Genomic DNA, 15,020 nt, shown 5'->3' with positions numbered 1-15,020 from the left:
TGTAAAGAGAACCAGTATGCACTCAGATCCGAAGACAGTTTAACTGGACTCAGCAATCTTTAGTTTTAGTTTAATATAGTTTAGCTGTATGTAAGAAGACTTCCTATAGTTAGAATGATAGCGTTTCACCAAGAGGTTGTGATGATACAGATGCTAATGGTTTCTTTTAAGGGATTCATTTAAGAGTTGAGTTAATTACGGAGGAGGATCACTTATCCAAAATCAGGATATCCATTTGAACTTGGAGGAGTATTTAAACACCCCCTTAACTGCCCCTGTGATGCCTAGAAGTGCATCACTATGTCAGGGAAAAATCCTGATATCTTCCATGGTATAGAGGTGGTATATGGTAAGTGACAGCAGTGTTGATTGACACTTTTGTCCAAAATCGTCATAGGCCAGAGAGAGAACTGACACTACGTTCACTATGTGATTGCTAAATCTGACTGCTGAGCGGTTTCTCTTCAAGACAGAGCTGCTGACTGTCTGATGAGTTGCTGTAGTAACTTTCAGATATTTAAAGACACATTTTTGCTCAAAAGTAAGTTAATTGTGGTTTTAAACGTCTTTACGGACAGAGAAATAAGTAACGCTCATTACTTTCACAGACAAATTATATTGCTATAATTATTGATCGTTTTATCGCCTAGCCTGACAAACAATAAACACATGTCACACATTCACATATAAGAACACTATTTATCACAGACAGACACATTCAAACATCTTCATTACTTTTCTGCAGCAGTGAAACGTCCATTGTAGATATCCTGCTTTATTTATGAAGGAGTGAGGAACTCTTGCACCTGTCTCAGCATTTCTTTATAACCCTATAAATTTCATTACTCTTAAAAAGCAGCAGCAGCAGCAGCAGCAGACCTCATAGCCGAGTAGAAAGTGGCCGCCTGACCCCGCACATAACGTCTTCATTTTATTGAAAAGCATTTTTGCCTGAGCCCCGTGGAGCAGAATTGTGGGTAAAAAATAGAGTATTCAGTGACAGAAGTGAAATAGATGGCTAAGTGGGAGGAAGAAGGAAGCTGAGGTATAAGACTCAAACAAAGAAATCACTCTGCGACGTCTATTGTTGCCGGATCTTTCATTGGGCTTCAAGGGAAGGCTTTGACAGCAACCTGAATGAGTGGCTGGAAAGGGGCGTGTCCTCATGTTTGAACTGTGACCCAGAGGTCAAGCACCCCCTCGGACGTCCTTGTAAAGGTATCCCCCCGGTACTCGCACCGCAAAGCACACAGACTGTCACACACGACAATATACACACTTGAGCGCTCTCACTCAGGCTTGATTGATCGCATGGCGACAGACAAACACACAGAACGGCAGACGCACACATTCTTCCAGACCTTCTGTTCTCTCTCTATAAATGTAGTTTTACTCGCAGCACACACACACACACACACACACACACACACGTTCTCTCTTTGGACCTGCACCAACATCAAGGGACAGCGTGACTGTGTAAACTTCTGTGTCTCTGATTGTTTAGCCTGGCGGTCACAAAGATCTACAGGGAATGTTGGCGATACGACTATTTGCTTTAACGTTGTTGCTGACATACGTGGACCCGTGCACACAGGAGTTCCTTTGAGGTACCCTGACATTTTAGCCATTTATGGAGGCAGGTGCATTTAAACACACTCTTCTTCAACGCCTTGAAATTAAAGTTTAAAGAAAGTAAAATGAATTTTTTAACCCTTTCTTGAGTTATGACGTCAACAGACAAGGGAAACTCTGCTTCCTCTGACATTTCAGACAATAAATGGTCAAATATGTAATGTTGTTTTTACATTCCATCACTAATAGTTTGTTAGAACTCCATCAACTCTATGATTCAGCTATTTATTACAGATTGTCTGACGTGGTTTTCTTCTTGAACGTTCCCGCCGCGGCACGGCGCATTAAAACCAGAAGCTCAGCTTCAATTAATCTCTATGAGACGGAACAACTTTTTTCCACTGCGGTGAGCGAGATGCTGATTGGATAAATGTGGCGAACGTGGAGCAGAGGACGGGCGCAGATGCTGGGCTGATGCATGAGGATTGGAGGAACTGTCTGAAAGGCGGAACCACTTTTTGATTGACAGCGTTGTAGAAATATATCTTTGCGAGTGAAGTCTAGAAACAAATAGCAGCCCACTATTGTGTGTCATTTGCTTGGTGATACAGCCTATTTCCATTTGTACATGTTATACACTGTACATAAGAACACTATTATAGCATTACCTTGTTTCAGATTTACATAATTATCACGTTTCCTTGAAACAGCTTTTTTGCTGAGGTCAAAACTGTAAAACAAGTTCAAAATGCCTAGACCAGTTAAACTGAACGTTTGAACACTAGACTTAGACTTTAGACTAAAGTAGATCAAAATGCCTCGGTACACAACTGGATAGACCAACAACCATTTAGACCAATGACGTGCTGGTTGTAGCTGGTTTTAGTTTTGCTGTCTACACTAATAATGGGGTCTAAAGACTTTTTTTCCAGGGGAGCTCCGTGGAGCAAGTCGCTTAAAATGGAAGCAACAGCCAAATGGAAAGACAGCTGCTCTTCATTGGCCGCCATGTTGGATGTATATAAAAGCTGCTAGATGTCGCTTCTCCATCGCCATCACATTAAGCCTGTCTGTAACGTGCCAGGGGAAAACAGCCATCCTCGCCAGACATGTCTCAGAGTGAAATCTAATCGCTGGCAGACTACACTAGGTTCACCCAGGCAAAGTATATATATATATATATATATATATATATATATATATATATATATATATATATGTATGCAATTATAACTCAAATCCCATTCACATTATCTTGTTGGATCTCCTACTTTGAGAAATTTAATTTAGTACAATTTTAGTTGGAATACACTGTTAACAAGCATTTTGAATGTCTGGTTTTAGTCAAACTAACAATAATTAGTTTATCCTAAGGTTATCTAAACACACTGACTATTACAGTGGCTCCAATTATGTAACTTTAACCCGTCTTTCAAACTCAGTGGTGAGTAAACGATTTTAAAACACTGATAAAGAAAACACTGAGTGATGTCCTAAGCGATGCGCTGAATGTGATGCCAGAATTTGCATGGCTGCCAAACATAAAGAAGAAAATGAAGAAATAACTCTGGGTCTTGTGTTGCCAAATGGAGCCAAAGCTGATAAAACCCCACATGGACTAAAGAGTCATTTAACTAGAGTCCCACATGAGCTACAGCGCACGACAGCATGAAAAAGTCTCGTCAAGTTGTTCCATTCGTCCATTAACTTGACAGCAGATTTATAGATTGACTTCATGAGCGGTTAAATGGGATGAGTCTCACCGTTGTGTAACTTCACTCTGTATAAACAAGGTAAAGAAGAGCCTCTCAAAATGCTATGCATTCCAGGAACCGTGGTCATTAGGTTACAAAGGCTGTGACTGGAAAAGGAACCCCTTTCCCACATTATCATTAACATATGTAAGGAGATTTGTTTACTGGCCCAATTAGCAGAAAGCAGAAAATCACATTGGATGATGTTACTTTGGACGCTTTCCAATTAAGGTAGGGTCAAGAAGAGGACAGTCCTGTTTCATACGTGGTGTCACACCAACAACCAGGATTCTCCGGGAAATTCCAAATATTCAAAGTCTGGACCATCCTGTGTCCAACAGTTTACTCTCTTTCTCAATATATTCTTTTATTGTAAAATAAGTGTCTCCATTTGTTTATCCCATTACACCATTGTTTTTCTTTTTTGGTCATTATAATTTGTTTACCACATCATACCACATCTGGCCAATCATGCCAGGTGAGGCTGATGGGAGTAGAGCTTCACTGATAAGTGTTGTTTATCAGTGAAAATATTGTAAACATATGAGGTGGACTAACCGCAAGATACAAGGCTGTAAAGCTATTTGCTCGTTCCTGTAGAAGCTGCGTTTTAAAGCTATAATACACAACTTTTTGACTTGTCATTGATCATATTGAACTCAACTAAGTGTCACTGTGTTATTCTTAGAAAGACAGCAAACCAATGTACAATAGAAAACCTCTGTTATATTTGTTTACGCCCCTGTCAGATTTGTTAGGGTTGGAGTGAATGTGATCCGAGACCTCTGATGCGAACCAAGGAACCGGGACCCTGTCCCGCTTGAAAGAGGGGGTCTCGGACCACTTGCGAGAGAACTCTGGAGCAGTTCATCAGCAGTTCAGATCCACACTGATCACTGGAAGGGCAGTATTTACGGCTACAGCCTGAGTGTTCTCATGCACTTACCCCAGTGAGGAGAGTGGAGAACCGGGAGGACAGCTGCTGATTGATGGCACTGAGAACAGCGCCTCCATCCTCCGTGTTTGGCAGGTCTCAACTCTTCCTCCTCCGCAGGTAAACCAGCACATTTAGCTGAGCATCGTCACCTCAAAGCACAACCACAAAGCCACCGACTGGGCAGCAGGACGAGATCACTCAATCAGACACTCAGGACCCTCGTACCCAAAGCAGAGGTGCAGCAATATCCTGGCACGCTGCAGTGAAGAGTAGAGGCCTCTCAGACCTGGAGGATTCTGACTCTGGTCTAACTACCAATGGTGCACTCAGCTCCTCACCAAGTAAAGTGAATGAAACAAGACGTCTGACCAATAAATGAGTGATATGTCCCAGCTCATGGCTTCTGTTTACAATCTATAACGTGTTTGACATTTGCCTTTGTCAGCATAAGGTGAAAAAACTAGTCAGTGAACCAAATTTCCATCAGGTGAGCACAAGTAAAGTGGACTATTAGGTGCAAACGCACCCTGAAACCTTTAATTACCAATGGGAGTCATGTTAGCATCTGTTTTTCCTGCAGACACACTGTCACAATGTTGAGAGAACTCAAAAAAGAGTTGCTTTGCTTCCGCTTCATTTTACCATGGTTCTATTCTTAGATCTGTGACACATGAAGTGATAATCCTAAACTTATTATAGCTTATTATACAGAAACCCTGACCATTAGCATATTCCTACATATACATCACACTGACAACTACACCACAGCTGGAGACTAAACTAAATTGAAGTGCATTTGTCTTCCTCAATGTCCACAGTAAGCGATGATCACAGCGACAAAGACGAAGCTCTGCGTCAGCCTCCAGTCGCGCACGAACCGCTTTGTCCTTTGAACTCAATCGTCCACTTCCATCAACACCAACGCGTCAACGCACCACTCCATCCCTCGTCTTCCCTGTGGGTCTGTCTGAAGCTGATAGGACGGTGTGTAGCTCTGACATCTTGGCACGAGATGTGTCCGAGAGATCTAGATCCTCCTGAGCCCCCCGATAAGACCCCCGCTGGATGTCTTCAGTTCGTTCGGCTGCCTTTACCACTTACGGAATACTTCGCACATCTGTCAAAACACATCACTTGAGTTCAAACAGATGTCAGGGGGGGCAAACCGCACTGCCACGGGCCGGCGCATTCTTTTCCCCGAAGCGTCACTTTGAGTGTGTGTGTGTGTGTGTGTGTGTGTGTGTGTGTGTAAATCAGAGGTTGGCCATGCTTCATTGCTTGGCATTTTCATGTACGAGTAGTGTTTTTAAGGACCTAGACCCTCTAATTTTCTCCAGGCAGTCTGTTGTTGTCTCCCTGTATCACAGCTTTCAGTCTTTTCTCACTCTTTCATCCTCTCCCCGTCACACCCACTCAAGCTCCCCGTCTTCTCTCCAGATCGTCCAGACGCTTCACAGGCAGCATCATCAGCAAACTGCTGTGATTGTGATGATGTGGAGAGAAACTTGATCGGAACTCATATTGGACGAGCTCGACTCAGCAGAAGCCTGGCCTGCCTTGCACACGCACACGCACACGCACACGCACACACACACGCTAAGTGCAAACACATGCAGGCACGCAGGCAGGCACATGCCACATAAGAGAGCTCTGTTACTCATTCACAAATTCACTTGTGACCTCCTTTATACACACACACACACACACTTACATATTCAGTCCTTGAAATTGCCCAAAAACTTAACTCATTCATTTAATGACATGCACACATACACACACACACAATCTACGCAATCTGAGGGGTCGTCAACACACACGACCCCTCAGGCAGAAGTTCAATTACTCGCTAATAACACATGTGTTGGCTCTGACTGACGTATTAACAGTTTTATAGGCGGAGACTCCAACAGCCGTTTAATGAGAGATCATTAATCAGCAATCGTCTGAATCATTTCCTGACTGTCCCATCACACAGTGAACAACAGTAGGTCTGAATGCCTCAAGTGTTCATGGGAAAAAAAAAAAAAAACACTTTTTAAACAGTATCAGTCAAAGTCTAGTACCCCTGGCACAGTCACCTCGACCTGACTGCAATTTTCTTTTCAGCAGGATGATAAATTCCCCCTCCAATGAGGCCGACACTAGGGGCACCGCGTGAGACTCTGGGCCCCCTAAAAACGTTACGCATGGGGTCCAGGAAACAGTAAATATCTATAAATCCTGTGTAAATCCCTGCCCAGCTCTGGGGCCTCCCTGAACCATCACAACCCATCGCTCACTGTGTCCCTGCTGAGTGCAGAGAGAGACCCACCCACAAATTAGACATTTCCACTTAAAATGAGAATTCACACCATGACCATGTGCTCATCTGCAGGAATTTATTTTGACACAGCCACAGTCTCCAAAACTAATTTATGTCCAGTCACAAAAATACATATTTGGTGGTGTCTTAGTTGTCATTCTTTGATTTACTGGAACTCAAAGTAAACTGGTCGAGTTGATTATGGGCTGCAACTAACCTATCAGTTCTTTTTACTGTTGATTAACCTATTGATGATGTATTTTTAATTGATTGATTGTTCATTATAACTGCTACAATAACATTGTTTTTAAGTTTTTATAAAGGTTATTTTGTCTCCAATGCTGTAATAAATCAACCACAGTCAATTTTAATATAAGACTATAGGCTGGATATTTTACTATATTATGGATATTATAGGTATAAAAGCACAACAACTAAAAAATATAATAATATTATCCTTTTTTTTATTATTTTGTTTTATATTAATTGTTTTTAATCATGTGTATCTCTATAACTGATGGTGAGGCAAAACAACAAGCTCCTGTTGTGGCTGGAGAATAATAATTGAGGATATAAATATTCTTTAAAATAAGTATAAAAGGGGGAAAGTGTTACACATTTACCGAAATGCAATAATTGCTTAATTAATCAATCACCAAGTAATCAATTCATTGATTAAATCCAACGCGCGACGAATCAGAAGCCCACACATGGACACAATCATTTCAAATGAACTTTCCACATGAGGCAGTTGAACTGCAGGACAAAAACAACCAACAGGTTAGTGACTTTTCCACGTGCGTGCGAGCGCGCTTGCGCGTGCGTACCTGTGTCTGCTCGCTGCTCTCTGTCCGGTCTGAACACTGGACTCCGCATATCCAAGACCCGAGCAGACCCGGGCCAACATGACGGCGAGCAGGTAAAACGCGGTCCCCTTCATCATCATCCTTATCATCATCATCCTCCTCCTCGTGATCTACTCCACAGAAACAAATGTGTCCTTTAGTCCCGCGCGCGCACACACGCACACACACACAGACAGACAGAGTCAGTCTCTCAGTGCTGTCGGTGAATGAAGATGGAAAGCCATGACTTCAGCTCAGTCAAGTGCATGTTGTCCTACAGGGAACTGACGCTGAAGAGGCTGCGGACTCTAACTGACGCAGAGACTGAGTGTGTGACTGAGTGAGTAAGTAAGTGAGTGAGTGAGTGAGGAGCAGAGCAGCACGAGGAAAGTTTCCTGTCAGAGCTCCAGCAGCAGCCGTGCCAGCTCAGTCCCTCTCTCTCTCCCTCACTCACTCACTGTGTGTGTGTGTGTGCGTCCCTCTCTCCCCTCCCTCCTTTTCTGTTTCTCTTTAAGCCTCAGATCAGCTCAACCGTCTTCTGTTCAAATCAAGTTTTAAGTTCTTCACTGGCACTGCAACACAGTAGTAACCTCTCCAAAGCAATTTGTAGTAAATAAAGTAATCTAGTACAGAATAAGAGAGCAGAAATAAGGTAATACAATGCTTTAATCATTCATGTCAAATAGTTATTGCAACAAATTCCACAAGAAGAAACCACTGTGGCACTACACCAAAAAATGAATGACGTTCCATGGCGTCCTGTGACCTACGCTCTTTTAATTTTAGTATATTTAATAGCAATATTTTCATAAATGATAATAAAAAAAAGACATTTGTTTGTAATTGTCACATTATTAAATGTATTACATTCAACATTAAATTACATGTATAAGCTTGTTTGGTGTTTAAATTACAGTAGTCTGTTTTTGATATGAATGGGTTTATTTTGTATACATCATTCATATCAAATCAGGCACCTTTGCTGTGAAATATCATCATTTTAACATTTAGCGGACGTGTTTATCCAAAGTGACTTCCATCATGACGATGCTCTGTATTTATAGAGCACATTTCACTCAAAGCTGCTTTACACTCCAGTTTTGCCATTCGCCTATTCACTCACACTTTCATACAGCACGTCGATGTGCAGCTCATTAATTCTACCACACACCCAGCTGTGGAGCAACGTGGGGGTTGAGTGTCTTGCCCAAGGACACATCAGCATTTAGACGAGTGGAGTCGAACCCTGAACCTTTCAGTTGAAAGACCGCTCGCTCCACCACTGAGCTACCATCGTTCCAATGATGGAAAATCTCACTTAAAAAGTTTTCCAATGGAACACACAGCAACAAACCTTCATGTCAGTACTGAAAGCAAAACATTTGTTATTTATGCATGAACATTCTCACAAATGCTCCACATGTTACAATGTATAATGTAACATTGTTTTTGTTCACAAAGACCAAACAGAAGCTGAATTAGAACAACAACAACAAAAACACAAGAAGTTACATACTACAGCTTTAAGTTAGGGGGCCCCTCTCAGTTGGCAGCCCCAGGCTCATTCTTAATTTCCCTACCTCGTTGCAACACTACTGTGAATGATGAGGAAAATCAAGTATAAGCTCAGGTGCAGCTTTTTATTAGACCCAACAAACACCATCTTCCCTGATGCTTTAATTATCTTTGCCTTTTCACAATTAAGTCATTCTGTTTAAATGCATGAATGAGTGTGTCTGTGTCTACAGGGACGGCTGGTTTCTGGTTTCTTTGCCTCCATCTTCATACTTCAAACTAAATTAGCGGGTCTGCACCGTTTCCCTTTAGATTACCATGGCAGATTTTAATCTGATGTCATTTAACAGCCCAATTCCAAGAAAAGACACACACACACATACATACAGGAGTGGCGTCTCCTTATCTGCTGAATAAAGGGTCTGTTCTCAGTCTTTGATTGATGATGCTGTACTGTATATCTGGAGTCGGAGTTTTGACTCCACGCCATCATTTACATTGCTCTTCATTTACCTCCTTCTCCACTTTCCTGTCATTATCTATGACTAAATTTAGCGTACGTGCCAAAAAGTTAAAAATAGACCCCATGCAATCTCAGCAGTTCTGTCAGACACTTTACCGGAACACATGTCAGTTTACATTCCAGTTCATTGTCAGTGCATGAGGTACAGATAAACCCTAACCCACAACTCATCTCCAATGAGACAATAATCTTATTTTTGGAGATCTGTTGGTGGTTAATTACTTTTAACTTTACACTTTTTCTTCCAGCGCTGCAACACACTGAGGAATGAAGCAGCTCTGCAGTCTCCCTCTCTCTCCCACCAGCCCGCTAATGAGATGGGCTCTCCCATGCAGCTGCTCTGTCACAGACACAGCGACTCCCCACTGAGAGCGTAGCCAGGCGTGCTGAGGGAGGGCGAGACGATAATGGAAACACACAGCCACCACATGTACGTGCATGATGTAAACCAGGCTCACGGTAACACGGTGTCTGATTCTGCATTGGCGTGAATTAAGTCAATAACTGCAGGTCAGGTACAGTGCCAGTAAAATGTGGTGCATTTGTTTTTACTTTCATGTTAGTCTTGGTCTTTATGCCCGTGAGCATGTGACTCATCACCAGTATGTTGTAAATGTAGTCGACACAAGTCATAATATCTGGTAAAACACATTCCCAGAACGCAGACCTCTGAACTCGGGTCCATGCAAAACAAAGCCAGAGTGGGAACATGAATACAGAGATCGGGGAGTTGGTGATGGGAGACTCGCTCCACTTCTGTAGCTGCAACCTGCATTTTGCATTCCAAATTGAACGCGGTTGGTGTGAGGCAGCGAGCACGAGCGATAAGACCGAGGATATAACATGTGACGTGTGACACTAAGCAGATACAGCGTAAAAGCAGTCGGACTATGAGTAAGTTGAAAGAAACGGTGGGGGCTTTGAGGGAGAGCAGCGTCCATCATCCTGGAGAGTACAAATTATCACCCACATCCCGTCTTTGTTTAACTGTAAATCTGAGGAAAGCAATTCATCTGGAGATACACTCACATAGATTCGGTCACACCCTCTCACATTTCGGCCAAATTCCTTCCCTAAATTACTTCCTACTCCGACGCCAAAGCTCGCCCAGATTAATCTCCAACATTTCCACAATCATAATGTGTAAATTAGGAGCGATTGAAACCGAAGAGGGTTTTGAGCTTGTGTGCATGTGGCGACGGGCATCATCAGCTGATCAGATGAACTGAATCTTCACCACAACAACTGATTTACGTTCATTTACCAACAGAACATAATAATAATTCCTGCAGCAGCGACTTTTTGTGATGAAATCATGCGTTCAGGCCGGTCCTTTAACCACAGCACAGGGGAATTGTGTGGAAGTTGTCATCTTATTAGCCAGGAGGCTCATTTTGCTCAGCTGGTAAAAAGCCCATCAAACATTGGATGAAAGAAACATTGCAATACTTCAAATTAGAGAGGATATAATTTGTATTAATGGGGCAGAAAAGTGGCTTTGACAGTTTCTGGCAAACTTTTGTCACATACAGTTGTCATCGTTTGCTGCTGGTTGCAATCTGCTCTACGAAAATCAAGCGTTGCGTCCCACTCTTTTTATTATAATACATTTATTTATTTTTTTCTCATATACTTTGTTTTATTTTCAATAGAACTGGCGAACAGTCCAGGGTGAACCCCCGCCTATCGCCCATGTCAGCTGAGACTGGCACAGCGCCGTCCACGACCTTCGTGTATAGGATAAAGTGGTAGAAAATGGTAAAAAGTGAAAACTTTCATTTTAATACTTAAACTTAAAACTTAAGTTCAAAAAAATTCAAACTCACTAAGTCAGGTGTTCCCAACGCCTTTCAGCCCCTGACCCCCATAATAACAGGGCCAAAGACTCAGGACCCCCATAATTCTTAAGGATATTACACATAATAACACTTCCTGTGTTACTGTAAATTGACCAGCTGCAACTAATGAATAATTCTATTTTTCCCTCATGGAAGTCTTCTCAGGACCCCCCTCTCTGTGCCCCGTATCACCCCCAGTGTTGGGAACCACTGCTTTAAATCATCATAATTCCACACCGTTTCATGCGCTAACAAAATTACACTCCGTGTGCAGCTGCATTTCTCACAGTCGTCGGGCAGAACAGACAGCATACACCTGTATACACAGCCCGATAACATATTTATGTGTTTTCTTGTGCTGCATGCACATAATTACACTTCTGAGTTTTACAGCAATCCGTCTAAAATGTGTTATAGCGTTTAAAAAAAAGGGTTTAATCCTTGTAGTGGGACTAAAGGAAAGGTCAGACAGTGATGTCATGGTGACATCTAGATAGAGTACGTCCTCTGGGCATAAATGCACACACCAGATTTCTTAACTTTCAATTATTTCCTTAAACTCTAGTGCGTCACCTTTAAAGAAAAACAAACATTAGATTCAAGCCATTGTCAAATGAGTGTTTAGAGCGTGTGTTGCCTGGCCACATTCCTGTGCCGCACACAGGAAGTTCATGATAGATGGACGCAACGGGAACGTGGCGCTAGTAAAGTGAGATGGCTGCAAACAGGTTGGAGTACGAGTGAAAACACACACACACACAAAAAAACGCCACATGAGAAATTTCTACTGCTCAAAAAAAAATCGAGTTACTCCCACCCGCCCATGTGCTGCCAGTGTATACACACAAACGCACCCTCGGCAGGTTGACGGAGCCTGTTTTCAGACGAAGGATGCGCCACATTAATAATGTTCGATGACGTCAACAACAAAAAATCCCCAAAAGTTACGCACTGCCAAAGAACCTTAAGCCAAATGTCAACAAAGGTCATCCCAAAGGTCAAGTCAGCCTCACGGTGCATCCTCAGGGCACCGTATATAACAAATACAACAACAGTACCATAGTTTCATGACAGTATAACAGTATAAACACCTGGTTTTACTCTCAACTCCTATTTTCATGGCAATTGTAAATGACATTTATATAGATTTTTATGTTGTTTTCCTCTAAAGACATACGTCTCTGTGTCACACAAGACCCACAGTACAATCCGACTCTTGTCTCCAGCGGCCTGTGTGTCCAGAGGAAGCTGCAGGCCGTTTGACAGTGCGACAGGCTATTTCTTTCCGTTCATGTGCTGTTAACTTTTATCTTCTCCTGCAGATGCTGCAGAGTGAAACTTGCTGAGAGGTCTTTTTCTGCGTGCCTCGCTCACGGTTGGCTGGAATCTCTGGCGCTTCTCTCGGTTTATGTGGTCGCACGATGAGGCTATCTTTGAAAAATGCGACTGGATTGTGTTTCTCTCCTTCTCCTGTGGCTTTGGATTAATTGTGTTTCCTCCAGGAGCCAGTTTGGATCGAGCCTCGAAACCGTGTGGCGTTCGCTGGCGAGGGCCGCTGGACTCTTGACCAAAGCCCTTTGGCAGATTAACATTCCTGCGGGTGGACCACTGTATCTCTGCCATTATAAATAGGCCGGATTAGGCCATACACAAGCAAACAAACAAGGAGTCCTGTTGTAGCGCTATATAATATGTGTTGATAAGGGTGCCATTGCTCTAAACAGTTAGTATAGAAGTCTGAAGTCTGTTTACTTTGAAAAACTTAGTATTCTGTGCTCCTCCATTGTTCCTATTGTAGCCAATTTCTTTTCTATTGACTCCCACTCCTTCCTCTGTGGCGTTATCTACTCTTGTGTGTGTGTGTGTGTGAGTGGGGTGCATGTTTCTAGTGCTTTGTGGCTGCCATGTTGACATTCTTCAGGACTTGGCCTGCATTTCACATTTAGGCAGGTCATGGGCCTTTGTTTGCTTTGACTATTATGGGAGACCCCCAGTTGTTATTTCGCACTTTGGAGGAACCTTTAAAATGCCTCCTCTGCTGCTGCTGTGTTGTGCTCTTGTGTTCTTCAGGAGTAAAAAAAGGCCGGCGCCTCGGGGGAGGTGTCCTTTGAGTGTATTTCTGTCAGGCTTCCGTCAAGCTCAGGACACACTGACTGAGAGTGTGAAGCTTTTGGTTGAACTTCCAAGACGGAATACACGTGTGTGTGTGTGTGTGTGCAGCAAACACACACAAGTCCTATGCAAACTCAACTTCCTGTCCCACAAAGGATTTTACAGGCTCCTCTACAATCCTCTAAAGCCGACTTCTTGTCAGACAATGAAACAGTAAATGTAGGTTTAAAAACATAAACATCTCTCACTATAGTTTCAGAGTAAATTATTAGCGATGGTGCGTTCACATTCCTAAAAAGGTAATGTGGACACATGGAACCCTCGCAGAACATACCTTCACATACAGCAACCTTGAACTCTGATTCACATCTATGTGATGTTCTGAGACAAGGAGGATAATGGCACCATGGATTATATAACAGATTTATAATCCACCGCTTCGGCAGCATTCCCGAGCCATTCTCAAGGTATTAGAGGTGTATTCGTTTGATGAATACCATGTTTTACTTCTTTAATCCGACTCAATTCAGCTGCTGGGGTCAGACGTCAGACGCTCTGGTGGCATTTAGCAATAAAAGAAAAGGTGACTCTCCCGGTGGAATCAGATTACCGCCATTTACCACAAATCTGACAACTGGTGTTAGGTAGCAGATAGCCACATGGGACGATTTTAAACTGTCTTAGCATGCAAAACAAACACTTGACATTTACATATGCAGACATACAGCTCTATGAAGTGGGGCAGGCATTTAGAATGTGTAAGATCATTTAAGAGGCAGCTCCCAAAATAGACAAATAAATAAACAAAGACATAAAAAGGCAGGAAAAAGTAAAAGGATAAAAGAGTGATGCTAAAGTCTGATGCAGAGAGGACAGACGGTCGTCTAAGTCTCTCCATCATGTGATAGTGTACACTTTTCTGACCGGCCAGGATGTATGTGAATTTCAGCATAAGCAAGTAAAAGATAGAATTCGGCTGAGATAACACCAAAGACAAAATAGTGTTTCTCACTAACTGTGCAAATGGCAACAACAACAACAACAAAGTGCTGTTAAAGTTTCTAATTTAGTCCAGGGTGAAAGTTGACGTTAAAGTCACGTTTAAGGTTAAATTCAATCTTATTTTAAGTTAATTTCCTGGCTCTCGGTTCAGGTTTCCCGCTCCCTCACTTTCAACCCTGACCTTGTAGTCAAACCAGCTGGAAGCTGGAAGAGAAATCTTTTGGCTTCAACTTTATTATGACAGTCATTACGATGTTAAAATTGATTGTAGAAAGCATCAACATTTATAACGCTCCCCTATGAATTTTTACTGTTATTCTCTGGCCAATACAGGCATGCTGTTTTTACTACTGGAATTACAGCACAAAGAGCTTCTTTATCCTGCGACCAAAACAATGAAGGGAATGATGTCAGTTGGTATGGACCGTGTTTTTAAAGCAGGGCTGCTTGTTATGACACAAAACAACCGTTAGAGTCCGTATTGAACCGGTTTCCTGTTGACCTTTATGTCACAGAAAAACAAGATGAGATGGATGGTGCTGTGGTTCTGTATGTGGAGCGCGGCTCACGTGGTGCCGCTGTACGATTTCTGCAGTTTATACGTCGCCTCCTACTTCCGG

The 15,020-nt window shown here is 42.5% G+C and overlaps 1 protein-coding gene across 3 annotated transcripts in view; it reads right to left on the bottom strand.

Annotated features, from left to right (window-relative positions):
* Positions 1-15,020, bottom strand: part of emilin1a (elastin microfibril interfacer 1a) — a 49,414-nt gene that overhangs the window by 20,323 nt on the left and 14,071 nt on the right. For all 3 annotated transcript variants that reach the window (XM_044048914.1, XM_044048915.1, XM_044048916.1), the window contains exon 3: positions 7,393-7,541. In XM_044048914.1, the coding sequence (XP_043904849.1) occupies positions 7,393-7,541 (149 nt within the window). The remainder of the gene's footprint in view (positions 1-7,392; positions 7,542-15,020) is intronic.

This window comes from Solea senegalensis, linkage group LG17 (genome assembly GCF_019176455.1).
Source record: "Solea senegalensis isolate Sse05_10M linkage group LG17, IFAPA_SoseM_1, whole genome shotgun sequence".
NCBI lineage: Eukaryota > Metazoa > Chordata > Actinopteri > Pleuronectiformes > Soleidae > Solea > Solea senegalensis.
This window is presented reverse-complemented; position numbering and strand designations above follow the sequence as displayed.